General features: G+C 40.0%; 5 protein-coding genes across 9 annotated transcripts in view; 3 read left to right on the top strand and 2 right to left on the bottom strand.

Moving 5' to 3' along the window:
• Nucleotides 1–3,311, top strand: part of LOC109469698 (perilipin-2-like) — an 11,819-nt gene extending 8,508 nt beyond the window's left edge. For 2 of the 3 annotated variants that reach the window (XM_019768266.1, XM_019768267.1), the window contains exons 8-10: nt 68–334; nt 2,076–2,201; nt 2,671–3,311. In XM_019768266.1, the coding sequence (XP_019623825.1) occupies nt 68–334; nt 2,076–2,201; nt 2,671–2,811 (534 nt within the window). In that variant the 3' untranslated portion in view covers nt 2,812–3,311. The remainder of the gene's footprint in view (nt 1–67; nt 335–2,075; nt 2,202–2,670) is intronic. The other variant, XM_019768268.1, reaches the window with a different exon arrangement.
• A 1,377-nt stretch (nt 3,312–4,688) lies between these two features.
• On the bottom strand, nt 4,689–7,015 carry LOC109469735 (immediate early response 3-interacting protein 1-like). Its single transcript, XM_019768324.1, has 3 exons — nt 6,894–7,015; nt 6,223–6,323; nt 4,689–5,628 (listed from the first exon to the last, which is right to left on the bottom strand). The coding sequence occupies exons 1-3, from the start codon at nt 6,980–6,982 to the stop codon at nt 5,573–5,575; spliced, it is 246 nt and encodes an 81-aa protein (XP_019623883.1). The 5' UTR covers nt 6,983–7,015; the 3' UTR covers nt 4,689–5,572.
• A 178-nt stretch (nt 7,016–7,193) lies between these two features.
• Nucleotides 7,194–11,393, top strand: LOC109469703. 2 transcript variants are annotated; one of them, XM_019768272.1, is made up of 5 exons: nt 7,194–7,718; nt 8,180–8,384; nt 8,525–8,695; nt 9,845–10,135; nt 10,401–11,393. In XM_019768272.1, the coding sequence occupies exons 1-5, from the start codon at nt 7,552–7,554 to the stop codon at nt 10,947–10,949; spliced, it is 1,383 nt and encodes a 460-aa protein (XP_019623831.1). In that variant the 5' UTR covers nt 7,194–7,551; the 3' UTR covers nt 10,950–11,393. The 2 variants fall into 2 exon arrangements, with proteins under 2 accessions (XP_019623831.1, XP_019623832.1); XM_019768273.1 differs by having other exon boundaries at nt 7,532–7,951; nt 10,401–11,388.
• Nucleotides 11,394–11,751: 358 nt separating this feature from the next.
• On the bottom strand, nt 11,752–14,710 carry LOC109469622 (proline-rich protein PRCC-like; the record flags this gene model as incomplete). The annotated part of the gene is given in 8 exon segments (XM_019768160.1): nt 11,752–12,630; nt 12,846–12,911; nt 13,137–13,280; nt 13,619–13,708; nt 13,966–14,147; nt 14,150–14,369; nt 14,371–14,430; nt 14,432–14,710. Coding segments are annotated over 8 exon segments (1,128 nt in total), but the record flags the coding sequence as incomplete, so codon positions are not given.
• A 1,759-nt stretch (nt 14,711–16,469) lies between these two features.
• Nucleotides 16,470–17,815, top strand: part of LOC109469730 — a 4,091-nt gene continuing 2,745 nt past the window's right edge. For both annotated transcript variants that reach the window (XM_019768319.1, XM_019768318.1), the window contains exons 1-2: nt 16,470–16,597; nt 16,866–17,029. In XM_019768319.1, the coding sequence (XP_019623878.1) occupies nt 16,932–17,029 (98 nt within the window). In that variant the 5' untranslated portion in view covers nt 16,470–16,597; nt 16,866–16,931. The remainder of the gene's footprint in view (nt 16,598–16,865; nt 17,030–17,815) is intronic.

Here is a 17,815-nt window from a genome sequence, read left to right as displayed (position 1 = left end):
TGTAGCTGGCTAATTCAGTAGCTGTTGTTGTAAAGATGTGCTGTGTTTGTGTCCATCCCCGTCTCAGCGCCTCAGTGGAGGGGAGGCATTGCCAGGGCTCGGGTGCCTGCACTGCCAGATCCATAGAGTGAGCAACACGTTGGTGTCCCTGACTGATTTCATCTGGACGCTCCCACCCTTCCCCTGGCTGTACAGCGTGTACGTGCTAGTCAGACTGGGGAAAGCCATCATGGCTGTGGCCTTGTACCAGAGATATGTTCTGTTTTTCCACGAGAAGTACCTACTTTGCCAGGAAAAGTATCTGTTGTTCCTTCCAGGCACCATCAGGCATCAGGTTGGCTTTACTGGTCCATATAATATCACGTCTGAAAATGTTTATGTGTAAACATGTGATTTGTCGGTATCATCTGTTTTATTCCAGCTGTGCAATATTTTCAATTTTAACTTGTTTTATCTTTCACTTTCAATTTTAAGTTTCACTTTTCATCTGAATCTGTGCAATAATGTATAATATTATGCCATGTGAAATTTGTTTTGCTGAAATGATGCCAAACATGTTTTTAGTTGGCCATGCATGCATAATGCAGTCAAACTGCACTGTAAAGAATGTGACATTGCAAGATTGCTAGAGAGGTGATGTGACACTGATAGCAAGTATTATTATTGGCAATCTTTAAAAACCAACTCTTTCCAATGATGTCTTAATTTATTTCTTGCCTGCATGTATAAGTTTTCAAAATTTTGTATATACAGTACGTACTACGCTTTTATGTTTATTTATATGTTGTTTGTAGAGTGTCAGTGGAACAGGAAATGTAAATGTCAACTGTCATTTCTTATAATATTAATGTCAATGTAAGGATGTATCCACTTAAATAAGTCTACATTTGTACATCATCATGTTACATATTCATGTTTCCAAGTCCATGAAAAAGACTGCTTATTTGAATGCATTTGTCCACCAGCCCAGATTAGTACATCATACTACTACATGGTACAGTAATTTTCCACACATGCCTTGTAAGGTGATGGAATATTCCACTGCCTCCTCCAGGGTTCTCACATGACATCTGGGTGATGGAATATTCCATCGTGTCGCTGTTTTACTATGGTAGAGTTGGACTGTAAAATTCTATGTTGTAGAATAAACTAACACTGTGAACTGAAATGTTGGCTGGTTGACTCTGAATGTGTGGTTGGCTGGTTGACTCTGAATTGTTTTGGGGTCAAAAGGGCAAGAGGTCACCAGTGTCAGTGGCCATCACAATCAAATCACCAGGAAAAGGGATGCAAAAGATTTTTGTGCAGAAATTTTATGACATTTTGTTGATGTGAATGAGTTACTATTATAAATAGTCATTTTAACTTCCTCAAATGTCAAAAGGGGCTTTTTTGTTGCAACAAACTAGTGCAGGTCAGCAACAAAACAAAAACAACATAAATCATAAAATTCTACTTACTAAACAAGGCCTAACATAACTAAATCTATATGTTTTGTTACAATCAGATGGGTCCAACTATGAGTTTCATAATCTTTTAAAATATAATATGTCATAAAATCAATTTAAATCCTATTCAGGTGTTTTTTTCTATAATATGCTAACGTAAACAATAGACTGGGTTGTCCATCAACATTTCTCAGTACATTCTAGGTAAAATCAATAAAGTTTAAAGTATTACACACTCCTTACGAAGTCAAGCAGATCTGTTTCATTACTGACCTGTGAAAGTTGAAATCCTGTTCAAGTTGTCTGTCAACATTTCCTCTCATTCTTTGCTGGGGTAAGATCAATAAGATTTATTACAAATTCATGCTCTAGGGTCCAATTGCAAAAACAAGCACAGTAACTAACAGTAACAGTACATAAACCAATAATGGTAAGCAGCAACAGACCCACTATGTGTTGGTTCTTCTCACCTGTAATCGTGCGAAAGGTAGGATTTATTCTGGACATTCTTGTGAAAATGATTTTATAATCAAGTGAGTGAATCACCAAGTAAACATCAGTAACTACTAGTAATCCATAATCAGCCAGTACGTTCAGGCTAACCATGGCTTCTGTATGTTTCTGTAGGCGGAGGCCTTCGCTGACCTCCCAGGTAACCTGCTCGGCCTGGCTCGTGCCCAGCTCGACACAGTTTCCGACACGTTGCTAACGGTGACAGAGTACATGCTCAACCTGGCCCCCCTCCAGTGGCTGGTGAGTGGAATGTACTTATTCTGTAGCCACCTGTTGTTACTTGAGATAGCAGAATGTAGCATTTCAACAAACTGACTGCACTTCATCAAAAAGTATAGTAGGATGCACTAGAGAAATACCGATAAGAGAAAAGCACGTTTTGGGTACAAACTAGATAACAAACTACAAAATATGAAAAGTGAAAAGGATGGAAATGAAAAATTACAAGGGGCATTTCCCCAGTATAATTCACCTATAAATACTGTACATTATGTCTGTCTTCTCTGTCACAACCTGTGGAGTTTGAGATCACTTTCTGTTTTTCCCTAACTTGTTCAGATTACCTGACTCAGTGAGATACTGGTTGATACTGATTTTCTAACTGGCATCTTATCTTTTGACATGCATGTACACCTTGGTACAGATCTCCAGAACCAAGGTTTAAATAAATCATACCTGTTTGTCCAAACCGAACATTTTGTTTCTGCAGATTCCAGACGTGTGCTTGGTCGACCTCGAAAATATAGACTTTGGCTTTGACGAAATATTTGAGGATTTGGAACTCAATGACGGAGGTGGCGGGGTGTACGTGCCATACTTCCATCCCAGGAGACCTATACATGGAGCATGATGGGAAGGGACAATCCCCAGGACATGCTGATGTGGAAAGTGTTGTAAAGCCGTACATGTAGAATAAGACATGACTGAACAGATAAAATCTGTGAAGTCTGCACTGTGCCAGCTTCTCACTCACTCCAACTCAAAGGACACCAAGTGCCCAGGGAGGATGCCTTCTTCAGCTAGTGATGAATTTGAACATTCCTAAAATCATTTTCATCAGAGAAATAGGAACCAAATGTTATAACCGGAACATCCTTCCTTATCTTTGTTTCTGCTTGCTTTGTACACAAACAAGCTGCAGTTTCAAACCAACCCATATAATGAAACATTTCTCCTTGCCAGTTCCTGACTTTTAAAAATTTAATGTTAACTTAAGTGCTGTATGTCAAATGTAAAGTTTTCAATCATTCCAATTTGTACTTTTTTATGGGTTTCTAAAATGATTGTATTTGTACATGTACAGGTTATGTCCCAGGTGCACCGGCAAGCATAAGTGCATGTCATAGCTTAGGCCACACCAATTTAATTTCTTGGTTAACGGATTCGCCGCTTCATTTTTTTCTGATTTGCAAATAAAAATAAAAATTCAGAATCAACTGCAAAATGCTCATATTTTTCCCTGAACAGTTGAAAACAGTCCTTTTCTTACTACTTGTTACATTTATTCCATCTTTCAATGCAGTGGTATCATTAAAAGTTCAAAATTCATTGTTTAAATTTTGAACCAGCCTGGTGTGTTGACTTCATAGCTCCTATCATACCATTTTGGGCCATAATAGGATGCCTAGGCCTGTTTTTATTTTTTATTTTTTCGCCCGCCCGCTCCATTATTTTCCTAGAAAAATCCGTAAACCAAGAAATTAAATTGGTGTGGCCTTAGTGCTATTATATTATACATGTACCTCAGAAAAATCAAGTGTAAAAAAGAAAATTTGAGTGTTTACCGGTATATAACATGCTACTCTTACATAACTGCAGTTATGGATAATATCTCTGTATGACAGACTCATTTAGCTTTTATGTTTTAAATTAACTATTGCTCTTGTCTGTTAAGATGTAAAATGTTTGTAATATATGCATAATATAGACCTTAACTTGTGGATCAAGTTTCTGTGGATGAAAGGGTTAGAATGATATGTGATGGGATAGATTTTATTCTAACACTAAAAAAAGGTTAAGAGCTAAAAGATAATTTTATGAATACTTGAATATTGCTGTTGTTTGTTTGTATCTAGCCTGTGTATTTTAAATACTATATTTTGTTTTATATAAATCAGAATTATTATTGGTTTGAAAAGCTTATGATAACCATTATTACTTGAGAAGTTCACAAATGAAAAGGAAAGATTTGAGAAGGTACGAGATGTGATGTGATGAGAGATGACAGTGAAAAAGAGGTGCAATGTAGGAATGGTCCTTTAAAAAGGCACACAAAGTATGTGTACTATTAACATAAAAGTTCATTGGTGTTGGCATATAACATTATGGAAAAGGATTTAACTTCATTCCAATACAAAACTGTAAAAGAGTGAACTTACTACCAACTTTGAGGCTTGACCATGTCACACATCCAGAAGGTCAAGTGTGCTGAGCAGTCTGGTCCTCCAGAGGACTGATCAAAACTTTGCTGAGTCACTCTGGTGTTGGAATGAAGTTCCCAAAACAACAATGTGTACATAAGGAAAGGTTTTACCTTGATGCAGGTTTGGAGAATGAGAGAGTTTACATTAAGGCAGATAGGTATGAGAACCTGGCATGCTGTTTATGTGCAATTACCAACTCAGGAGACCTGTGTTAGTTTGGCAGGATTTAGGGCTTGATCAGCCTGTTGGCTGGTAATTGTGCTCACCTATGGAAAAGGTAAGACAGGGACAGTGGAGATCATCATATGTCTTAATGTGTGTTTAATCACAAAAAGTTGAAAAACTGTACCATAGCCCAACTAAGTTCATGACATTGTTATTGTACATGTGCTCAAAGTTTGTAACATTAAATAGTTGGTGTAAAAGCTGGCTTCTGGATTGAGCAAATTATACTAGCCTTACCCATGACGGCCAAGAGTTACATCAGTTTGATTTTTATACTTTCAAGTTCAATATTTCAACTCAATACACGAAACAACAACTGGAATCATAAAGAGCTTCTCTCTTGTGGAAAGACAACTCACAATATATACAGTTGCTTATAGCACCTTCAGGGTAATGTTAGGTGGGCTGGGAGAACTGCAGGAATCCAATTCCTTATCCTCTCCCAGCAGTATGAACACGAGAAATAGTGATAAAGGGCTTGTGTTTCAAGAACAATGATTATTTATCAGAGTAAACAGAGTGACCTTGCCAAACCTGACTCATAATTACATGTCACATTGTCAGTCACAAGTCTCTAGTATAGAGTAATAAGTTCATTGTATTTTGCAGTTAACAACCTGTCATTACCAAGGAATTTATCTAAAGTACATGTGCTTGGTGGACTCAAAAAACAATATTGGAAGTAGAATAAGACACTTTTTCAACAGAAGTACCCCGGTATCTTTACAAATACAATGTATCTAAATAAAAGTATGCAATGTCATAACTAGGCTTTAAGAACATACATTTTGGCCTCATCCTTGCATTCAGTTGTCACCTCATCAGGGTTTGTATGGATAGGTGGTGCCTTCTAGAGTTGTGGTATAAATGTAATAAGAGGGGGAAAGTGTTCCACAGCACCACAGGCTGGCCATTATTGTGTCTTGGAGCAGGGCAGGAGTCTGGTAAATGTAAAGATGTCTGCTATCCAAACAGCAGCAGAAGCACTATAGTTATAGTGTTCACAATAATCAGGGGTACTGCAAAAAACAAAACACTTATAAGTACCACACGTGTATAAATGCCATAGATAAACTTAAGGCACCAACAAACAGGAATATGTCACAGCAGACAGATCAACAAGTTACAATGATAATAACTTTGTAATTAAAGAAAATAACTTGAAATGGGATTGTGGACATCTGATTTCTTTGTGTGGCCACCTGCACAAATTAGCCCCCTCCCTCCAGCAGGACTCCAATGGGATGGGGATAAGTTATATGGCCTGGTTACCAAACCTATTTTAGCTCCTGAGTCCTACATCCTCTCCGCAAATATTTGTGGAGAGGATGTAGGTCTAGGGAGCTAAAATAAGTTTGGTAACCAGGCTATAACTTGTGCAGATCATGGTAGTTGAGAGGTGGAGGACTGGCCTAACTAAAGTCTAGTGAAACAACGTGCAACAACGTGTTTGGCTGGCCAGCACTATTCAGCACAGATAGTAGGCATACATGTAGCTAGGGCCACGCTTGCCGTTGCATACTACATAACGTATGTACAAGAAGCAGTAGGCCTGGCAGCCTAGTGGCAGGAGAAGATGTGGACAGGCTGAATCAATATTACATCATACTTACTCCTCATGACCATGCGCACTGATCTGATGAGGTTGATGATCTGAGACTTCATCCCAGGCTGCTCCCCGAAGCCACTGACTGTGTCTGTGGCCCATCCAACTACAACACAAACACACAACATACAAACATGGCTCAACACTACAGGCAATGTTACTACATCTCGCGAACCTTTCCCCATAATTATGCAAAAGAAACTTTACCGTAACACTGATCTGAAGTGGCACATATACATGTACATGTATAACGTTACATATATAAGTTACATTCGACTTGCAGCAAACCGCATTTTTCTTCGCCCGCGCGCACTAGTTTGGGGGTCTTCAGAGGATGTCATCCATAAAATTTAGTCACTGTGGCCTTGATAATGGAGGGGGGGAATGGGGCAGTGGGGTGACGATCTCCCACTCCAACCTCCGCTTGGAAAGCAGCCCTGTGACCCCTCTCTGGTATTGGAGGGTACCTTTTGCTTGTAATTGTTTGCATGTAATTTACATAACTGAACAAGAGATGAAAAAAAAATATGCAAGATCGTCACCAACTGCCAACTTGGCACCGCACCTCCGCGTTGTAAGCTCAAAAACAGGCCCTGCACAAGACGCCAGAGAGCAAATGAACAACATCTGTCGCGCTTCAAATACGGTATAAACTCTCAAAAATATAGTCAGTACCTTTTAGATAGGAATCTCTCCTCATTTAGCACGGCAATCGCGTTCACACACAGCAGAGCAGCTTCGATCAGAGAATACAGACCCAGCGCCATCTTGGATGCTTGTTGGTGGGATAGTCCATTTCTTCAAAAGGGGCCGTCAAAATAAAACAAGACCCTTCTTCAATTTTTATCAAATCAAAATTGATTGCACCATGGAGTTAGAAGGAGATCCATGATTGCACTAACAATAGAATGATGAAGAACCAACAGTTAAACAAATTGCATTATTTTCTGTTAATTTGTTTATTAACCGTTAAAAAATTGCCAAAATAGACAATTTATTACACGTTTGACAAAATGCATTGTTGCACTTCCCTGTGAAAATTAAATGGAACGAGTAGCTCGAGGTAAGATATCTGAACATTTTCGTTATAAGCCGTACATGAACTGTGTAATCAAGGAGTTTATACAATGTCATTGGTTTCACTGCCTTTAATATGACATTATACCGCATGTAGTAACTTTGGGGATGGATTACGTCACCTTACAAAGACTTTCTCACAGCCAATGAGGTTTCGCCAAATAGTCTTGCGTCATATCAATGGTGTTTCCTCGGGTCACCCTGTATCAACACGTCATCCATTGAGAAATCTCAGCGATGGAGTGACGAAAATAGTAACATGTCGCAACCGGTGACTCCATATAGCCACGAACATGTAGTTGGGAATACAGGGAAAGATGACGTGTACTCCAGAACAGAGCCTTATGCTGACGTGTCTTTTTCCCTCTATTTATTCCAGCGAGAGTTCGGGCAAAATCATACCAACAGTTGGTCGTCTACTCGGAGGTCAGAACTTTTTTCACAACTCAGTTATTACTCTTCAATCGTGAACTTTCGTTGCGAAGTTGGCATCGAAAACGGTGACTGATACATTTTGTGAAGTATTTCTGGAGCCCACGACACCATTTGTAAGAGATGAAAGGAAGAGAGGTGGTACTAGTTCTTGTGCTTGTCTGGACGGCCGTGTGCAGTGGACAAGTCGCTCAATGCCAATGGGAAGCGCTCGCTAACCCCTTTTGGACTTTGTACGTTTGTCTTTACAAAATTTCTTTCATATAAGTTAGTTGTTTTTTTCAAAATATCTTTCAATATATCTATGTATAAGATATATTTTCAATGCACTTGCTTAGCTAACTTTTCATAAATGTTTTGTTCAGCAGGTCTGGAAAATAATCTCCCTTGGTGAATGCGGAACATCGCAACACTGTCCGTGAATGTGTTGACACTGTTTGTTGCTTTATTTCCAGTGGCGAGACACGGCCATTTGGTGACGTCTGGAGTCCTATGCGATGGCACCATCACCCTAGCCTGACCCTGCGTCACCACCCAGGCCATGCCGTCATGGCTCCACGTCCATTCCACATCCACCCCCTGCTGTGGAGCTACTCCCTTATGAATGACATTGACATGCTCACAGGGTTCCCCTCGCTGTACACTTGTCCGACACACCAGGTTAGGTTTTCTTCCGAAATTCATGATTTTTGTTCATCGTGTGAGTCATGAATTTCCTCGCACAGAATCCATTTATACAGTCACTCTCCTTCCAATAAAAAAGGTTACTAGTAACTTTATGCTTGATGTGTGTAAAACAGGAAGCGAGATGCAATAAACAAGAACAAAAACCATCCCAACACTACCAGTGTCAGCAGCAAGCTGTGGCAGATGAGGAAGAAAAGGGAACAAGAAGGCAGGAGCCTGCCAGCACAGCACGGGGACAACAGCATCAGGACCAGCAGCAAGAAGACATGGAGGACATGATACAGGTGTGGCAGCCACGTTCTTTGTCTAAACTACAGTACATGTATTGGGCATCAAGTAGATGTATTAATGGCTTCAATAAAAGTTTCTCCCTCTGTGGTTCTTTCCTGAGTTGTTTCCGTAGACTGTGGATTGGTGAATCCCAACGCTTCAATCTGTGGCTGTACGATGACCATTACAAGTGATGAGTTTCATGGCAGGGGGCTTTGTAGTATGTTACCCTGTGATGACTGTCAACTCTAACTACAAAGATAAAATCTCTTCACAGCCATGGGTTTCGCCTAAATCCACGGTCTCAGAATCTCCTGTCAGCACTTGTCAGCTCCTCACTTCTTCCTTCTGTCCTTGTCTCGTTTTGCTATAGGACACCTTCATGAGCACCATTCCATCCTGGACTGTTCTTATTCAGACCATTGCAGGCGCCAGTAGAACTGGTGCACGATCAAAGACAAAGTATGTCTTCTTTCTCTTCCTGTCCTTTTTTGCCTATCTTCAAAACTATGCCATTTTCACCTTCACACTGACATGGCCTACCCATTTTTCTCTGCTTGAAAATCAAACCTGTAAAAACTAGGGGAATTTAAGTTTTCATACTTACACACAACTTCTACCATGATGAGATGATGATATAATAATTGAATATATAAATCATCTCCAATTGATATAAGATGAAATACCATATGATAGATACAGTGGGGATATGATTGATTAGATTCAGGTTTCCACACTTTTGTAAGGCCACACCAATTTAATTTCTTGGTTAACGGATTTTTCTAGAAAAATAATGGAGCGGGCGGGCGAAAAAAATAAAAATAAAAACAGGCCTAGGCATCGTATTATGGCCCAAAATGGTACGATAGAAGCCAACACACCAGGCTGGTTCAAAATTTAAACAATGAATTTTGAACTTTTAATGATACCATTGCATTGAAGGATGGAATAACTGTAACAACTACGAAGAAAAGGACTGTTTTCAACTGTTCAGGGAAAAATATGAGCATTTTGCAGTTGATTCTGGATTTTTATTTTTATTTGCAAATCAGAAAAAAATGAAGCGGCGAATCCGTTAACCAAGAAATTAAATTGGTGTGGCCTAATAGATTGTTTCATTCATAAATGCCAATGCCTATGTTTGGTATGTCTCTTTTGTGCAGAAGAAAGACTGTCAAGGGTCCAGACAGACAGCAAAGAACTCACCGCTGCATGCAGTTCTGGAAGAAACAGAAAACAAGAGAGAAGTGGAAGAGAATGGGAGGAGGGATTGGCAGGATGAGCACCTGAGGAGGGAGAAGACTCAGCAGGACAAACTGGTGGGAGACAGGAGGGGATGGGAGAAAATGAAGGCACAACAAGAGAAACAGCTGAGAGAAAGAGAAGAACAGGCCAGGAGAAATGCAGCACAGCAACAAGCACAGCAGTCAGACAGGAGGGAATACATGCACCAGGTAAATATATGCACTTCCATCACTTGAAGATGAAACCTTGCAAACAGTTGAGGAAAAGACAGAGAGCATACTGGTATGGCTTTCTTGATCAGACAGAAAACATAGTGATATACTTTAGTACAATATGTATATATTTTCTATGTACATATTAGACCACTCAAAATCAGAGTACAGTTCTGTGTTATTGTACACTACAATGCTTTCTTAAAATTCTCTTTATGTAGAGGATGTCTGATTTACATATTATTCTTATATCATTCAACAGAGATCACAGGCCAGGCAACAGAGCCAGCACAACTCTCATCAACCAACATCCCACCAAACACCTCCCAAAGTCCCCATGTCAGAGGTTGTCTCTGTCCAAACAAATGGTTACTACCCTGAAAACATACATGTTAGGACTGAGGGCAGCCAGCTGATTGTCAGTGGTAAACAGACCTGCACCTGTGAGGAGCCGTGCTTTGAAAAAGAATTTGAGCGTCAGTATGCACTTCCGAGGGGACTGGACACCCGTAGTCTGCGAGCAACTCTCAACAGTGATGGACAATTGAGAGTGGAAGGACATGTGTACAGGGGAGTCACACAGAAGGGTGATGTTAGGGTGGAGGTACAAGGTGTAGGGGCGTGGCAGAGACCTCCGGTGGAGGATCCTACTTGTGGGGGCAGGAAATCTGGCTTCAGGTTAAGGAAAACTGCACAGAGAAGAAGCAGTGCTCCTGCTGCTACTGATGTGACAGAAGATGTGCCTAGGTTTGATAAGTACCTGGATGAGGAAGAGAATGATGGAGTCACGATTGAGGTAGTGGAAGAGTAAAGTGCACTGGCTAAACTAAACATATTAGTAGTTTGGACCCTTGTAGGCATTGGTGTGATGTATTAAGACAATATCTTTCAGTTTACCTCACTACAAAGTTAGGTACTACATGTAGTATTCAATGTCCATTACTGTGCATAGGGCATAAACTTAGACCATAGGCACATTTGGCAGCAAACTTCCATCTAGGTCATAACCACCGAGGGACATTCATTTGTAGCATTCTTCTGTTTAGACATCATGTGCAATACTAGCTAAGATGTAGTCTAAATACGAGAGCTTTACCTACAATTTTAATGTGTTTCATATCATTTTTTGGTAGTGGAACAACTTTTAGAACTACTGCACTGTAATAACACATAATTTGTTATTATTCAACGACATTGAGCAAGCAGGATATATGTTGCTCATTACATTTACCAAGGACGTTCTATCTGATACAACGTACTTGCATGTACAGAACATGAAAATGTAGTTTTGTTTTCCAAGTGCAGGTATTTTTCCCTGCCTATTGTATTTTTTTAAAGTATTATTTTCTCATTTTTCTTAATTTCAATTCTAAGAAATTATTTTGTACTTGCTCCTTAAATTTTTCCATTCCACTTTTCCTGTTGTGAATGTTGAAATATATGTTTAATAAAAAAAAAACAGTCTAAACCTTGCATCTGGTATTGTTTTGTTTCATTGCTTCATTCAGGGAAAAGTGACTTACAAAATGTACAGGCATGGACTGAACAGTAAAGATTACTAGTAGTAGGAAATAAGCAGAAAACACAGTCTTGTAGATTTATGAGAGACAGTCCATGTTTATGTTGTTTCTCAAGTTCTATGGGGACACAAAAAAGGACATGGCTATAACAAACCAAGTAAAATGTTGTCAATGTAGGATTTTGGTGTCAAAACTGGAAAGTATTCTGCACAAGGAATTTGAAGGAAATCTTCATGCTAATATTTACAGGCAATTTTAGCACATTAGCATCATTACTGGGTATTCCATATTTCCAAACCTGCACCCTGATACCAATAAATACACACTAGCTACATTTAAGCAACAAACAGCAGCTTTTCTACAAGTTTTTCTCTTTTTTTCTCAATGAATATTAACATTAATATATATAATGTCAGGGGCGTGATTGGTTAGTTGGTAAGATGGCAATCACTTGGTTGACGATCATCTGAAAACCAATCTTCTCATTGTTACCAGTAACTGTAGATCAATCTATCTGTACCTGCATTACAAAGGAATTGCTACCCCTCAAAGCTTCTATACATCGTAGATGCTATGGTTTGGGATTTACTAATACTCTCCAGCAAACATGGAATATATGTACATAAAGCATGGTACAATGCCGTGTGTGGATGAATGTAAAGCAGCATCTTTACATGAAACTGCAGTTGTAAAATTTACGAGCTGGGAATTCATCAAAACAGTTCAAATCCTAACTTGTGCTTTCTTGATAATGATTCTGAACATTATTCCAAATTAGGTAAACTCATATGTACTACAGGTGTCATATTACAAGAATACAACTACTAGAAAGAGATTCAAGAACATCACTCTCACAGGGTCGTTTCTTGTCAACAGTGCTGACTTTTAGAAACCATACTTTGCCTGGGTCTGTCTTTTGGTCATCCTGTTTTGTGACCACTGGTTCTTCAACTCCAATTCTCTCTCCTTTGCCTGTGACAGAAAAGACCAACATGATACAAAACAAAACAGAGTCTTTATTTGTAGTGACTACAAAACAAAACATTTTCCCACAAAAGTATGACTATCATGGGTTTACTTTGGTCTGACAAAATCTCTAAGCAAATTACAGTTATGTTATTGTGAATTACAGGGGGACCATCCCATGTACAAAACCAATTTGTACATAATATATTACATGTTCTTACCTGGAAGGCAAGGTAGGTGATCTGGTGTTTGTTCCTCTGTTGGCGAGACGGCAGCTTTCCTGATTTCTGTAAAACAAAGCATCACACAGTGAGTACTGCTGTGGTCAAACACCAGGGATTCAACCGAAGTTCTTTTGGCCTATGGACAGTTTTTTGTCCAAGTTTGGGTTACATCAACAAATTGCACCTGCTCTCACAAATAAAACAACTAATCATTTTGTAAAAGACAAAGTCTCAGGGCTTGTATTAAAACTTGTTTTCTCTTCAATGTCTTTTGAAAGTTGTACTGACTTTTGACCGTGACAGCATGAATTCCCTTTCCTCTGCATCCATCTGTATTTTCCAGTCCTCCATCTTGGCACGCTGGCTGTCCTCGTGTACATCAATAATTTTGATTTCCTCACCACGGTTTTTCTTTCCCTGCATCCTCACAAACTGTACAGGCAAAACAATGGAACCTTATACCTGAATCATATGGTTATTGTCTGTTATACTACAGGTATTACAATACTAAATGTAACGTTACATCATTCAATATTGAACATGTCAATAGGGTGAAAAAACAAGCAAGTTTCAGATAACATTGTAGTCATCTAACAGATGCATCATTACTAGTAAGTACATGTTTGTACATCTGTATGTTGTAAAGGCAACAATTCATCATTGTTCATCAGTAAATTACCCAAACAAAAAGTGTAAAGTCACAAGTTTATCCAATCTGCCACCTGATGATACAAGAAATGTTATAATCCTGATCAGTTTCGATCACAAACCATTTCATCCTGGACGTACGGCCCTGCCACAGGCTGTGGTGGGGACTGCAGCTGACTGGAACCCTCCTGTACTGTGTCATCAGAGTATGACTGAAAACACACATTAAAGGTACATTACATACTGTTACATACATGTAGTACCTTACTCATAGTCATACTGGAGGTGAAACCAAACTTTCATAAAAAAATTTTTCACACACATCACAAAGAAATAATTACAATTGTAAGTAGGAATGACAGTATGATTGAATGAATACTAGTAATTGAATGAAAGCAAGTGAATGCTAAATGAACACTGATCAAATCGTATTCCTTCCCATTTCAAGCAGAGTAGTGGATAGTTTTACCTGCTGATTGTAGTCTGAGTAGTCATACGGTTGGTTGTACTGCATGTAATGGCCAGCCTCGCTGTACTGAGTGTACTGGTTAGGGTCCACATACGGCCCTGGGTAGGTTGAACTTGCCACACTTGTAGGCATTACACTTGAACTACCCGCAGCCGTGCTGTAGTTGCGTGTGGGCTCTACAGAAACGGAACTGCAACTTCAGGGTCTGGGCTTGGACTGGCTTCATCGTCTTTTGACTCTCCGAGAGAGAAGAAGTTCCTTGACTGGTCCTCCTCATCACTACCATCATCCTTTGCACTGTCTTCTTCCTTTGTGAGTTTTTTCAACATGTTGAGTTTGGCAAGTTTCGCTGCAGAAGCCGTCTGTATGGGTTCAGCAGGGCCAACTCCGACTGGATTTTTCTTACTTGGATACCACAGTGGATGGGGATGCTGTAGAATTCTGACCTTGTGACTCCCTTTTAGAAAGAAGACATACCTGTAGAAGTAGCTGGCTTGTTCTTTGTAAGGGTATAAGGAACAAAGTCCTCCTTCTTGTTGAATATGGTGGTGTTTTCTTTCACGCTGGATGATGTAACTGTTGATGATGGAGCTACTGACTTCTTGTTGAAAATGGAGGCAGCTGCACTCCCCTTGGGTGCAGGGAGGAGAGATGCCAAACCGCTACCCTGCATCGATGCCTTTTGTTTCTTTGGCGCAGGTTCATCCTCCTCATCTGAGTCCCGCTGTAAAGGAAGAGAGATACAGAGTTAATGGGTACAATGAAACAGTTTATGNACTCCCCGAGTGCACTTAACCCTGAACCACCCCGTTACAGAAGAGATGGCACCCATGCAGTACTAGAAGAACAGGCAGATTGTACGAGCGCAGCGGACCTAGGGGGTTTGCGTATCACTATCAGCGCGCGAAGTGAAGACGAAGTCGCAATGTATACTTGACTTGAAAAGCTTTAAGCACCATGTTTCACTTTACCTGAGGATGATTGTTGTACTTCTCCATACCTTATACTTACAGCTTCCACGCATTCACTTAACAAATATGCATTAAGGCAAGTGATAGTGGTATTCCTTGGAAGAGAGCAAAGACGGACGATTTATGTCTCCAGCAGTTACCAACATAAAATTGTACCAATTTTCCATTAATTATGCAAATTACGTCTTCATTTACATAATCAATATCTGCCAATGATTTTGTCGCTTTCAATTGCATATGTCACAAGTGTTTCATAGCCCTAATATGGAATAAAGCAGATTTATAGAATGTCCACATTAATTATGAAAGTTAGATCCTGATTTGCATAATTGTAGTTTAATTGTGTCAAGCATCACTTAAGCTACCTACATACAAAAAATCACGACGACCCGTCAAATGGTTGTTTAGGTATCCTCTCTCGGAGAGTTTTCAAACAAATCATCCTGCATTGAAAGGGCTGAGACACAGCACATTTTCTGTATCTCTTCGTATTCCCGTCTAAACAGGGAAAACGCAGTGCCACCGAATCTGTTCTGTTCTCCGTGACCTCATTTCCCTTCGCCATAACCTCAGGCCAAAGTTGGCAGTCTGAGCACTCTCAAGGACACAGCTTGTGGCGCTACATACACCGATACTCCCTCAGGTAAACAGGAGTATGTGCGGCGAGTATGTGGCCTTGAAGCTGTGGTGTGTTCAACTTTAAACAACTCCTGCAATCAAATGTGCAAAGATTGAGTGTAACAAGCCGTTCGGTGTGATATAGCTGGTCCATTTTAGCGATGTTTACCATGAAAATAACGTATGTGGCTTATTTCTCCCCCTGGTGTGAGTTTTTAGGTCCCGAAACCTCTAAAAAAAAGCAGAAATTTGCCCACGAAAACGGACGGGCGAGGCGTGGGGAGGGCGCTGTTGACGCCTGCATGACCCCCAAAAGGTCGAAGGTCATGGGTAACGTCCGTTGTGCAATCTTAGCCGATTTAGCTTACACTACAACGCGAACCTGTCTATATTAGCAACCGCTAATATTTCTATCTAGTGGCTAAAGGTTTGATGCTCATTTTATGCTTTCCGTTCATGTGTGTGCAAACTGCCTGTGTAAACTCGCACAATCATGGTACGTTAAAGCTTTAACTGTTGGTAACGTTAACATTAGTATTTTATCAACGGTACGCACAGTTTCTTGGAAACTAAATGTTGACCTATCGATTACCTAATGGTAATGCGTGTCATGCCACCAAATATCTAAAATGTTAGCACAAGCCTTGTACAAAGGCTGTTCGAATATTATTCGCTCATCAGGGGTCAACACGATCCAAAGTACAGTGACAGGTTATTTCCGGGTTGTGCGTTCTACCACTTTCGTCAAATATTTTGACGACTTCTCATTGTTCCAGATTTTTTTAACAATGAAGGTTCAATATGGGTACAATATATGTACTTGAATAAGGATGTAATGTCAATCTTTCTCGGTCCAGAATCGATATCATTCACTAGTGGGTGGCCATAGAAATGATAAAGCAGCTCAATAAAGGTGACACAACTTATGTTATTCAGACAGCGACTCAGTCCATCAATGGGACGTCTTCATATCATGCCATCCCAACCAGCTGCCCTACGTCCTAGGGATCCTGACACAGGCGTTGGAGGACATCGGCCAAAAGGTCAGACAGTTTTCAAGTCTCCGCCTTTGTCTGTGTATCAATATTCACAGGGCAACTTCCTGATTTAATCATCCAGCATAGCTAGCGAACAGTACTTACCCCATGGTCACTCCGTTACAGTGTGCTTTTATGACAAGAAGACATGGCTCTAAGTTAGATAGGGCTTTTTTATACTAAGTTACTGTGGAATAGTGAAGAAAATATGTAGAGAAAGTTGATCAGTGCTGAGTAATGCAAGAATCATTGACATTGTAACACGACGACGCAGGTGTATCTATATGAGAGAGATTCCGAGCCCGGTGCCCCCATCGCAGATAACATCTTTCAGGCTGCCATGGCGAGCAGGAAAACTGTCGTGTGCTTCACTGAAGACTACCTGCACTCGGAATGGAACCTGTATGAGGCGATGGTTGCACAAGGTGTAAAACCCAGGTAATATTGAATCATCATACCACGATGCAATTGTTATAGACACAAATAATTCCAATGTACTAAACTAAGTCATGCATGAAATGCGAATACATAACACACATTCAAATACATTACACGTTACACAACGTTATATACAAGTAGTACATCAGTACATCAACATAACAACCTACATGATTTCAAATGACATTTTTTCCGGTAATCAACATGCGTATAAGCGATTCCACTCTACTTCTAGTGCGCTTATACAAATGACCGACTACTGGTTGGAGGAGATTGACAAGGGTAACTTGGTAGGAGCTGTCTTGTTAGATTTCAGTGCGGCTTTTGATGTAATTAATCACGACATCTGTTTGGCCAAACTGAATAGTTATGGGTTTGCACAATCTGCCATAAACTGGACAAGAAGTTACCTAGAAAACAGAAAACAGGCAGTTTTTGTAAATGGATCTTTTTCGTCATTCATAGAAACAAAATGTGGCGTACCTCAGGGCAGCTGCCTCGGACCCCTACTGTTTTGCATCTTTACAAACGACCTGCCCACGGTAACTAATCAGAGTACAGTAGTTATGTATGCAGATGATTCAACCCCATCCACATCAGCTTCTGATATAACAGGATTACAAGATAAGTTGCAGGCAGACTTGTCACGGATATGGGATTGGGTGAGAACAAACAAGCTAGTTCTGAACATAGGTAAAACAAAATCAATCGTCATGGGTACACAACAGAAACTTAAAAGGGAACCAAAACTGCAACTTTCCGTTGATGGCATAAGCATTTCACAGG

This window comes from Branchiostoma belcheri, unplaced genomic scaffold (genome assembly GCF_001625305.1).
Source record: "Branchiostoma belcheri isolate BF01 breed outbred unplaced genomic scaffold, Haploidv18h27 scaffold21, whole genome shotgun sequence".
Classification (NCBI taxonomy): Eukaryota; Metazoa; Chordata; class Leptocardii; order Amphioxiformes; family Branchiostomatidae; genus Branchiostoma; species Branchiostoma belcheri.
This window is presented reverse-complemented; position numbering and strand designations above follow the sequence as displayed.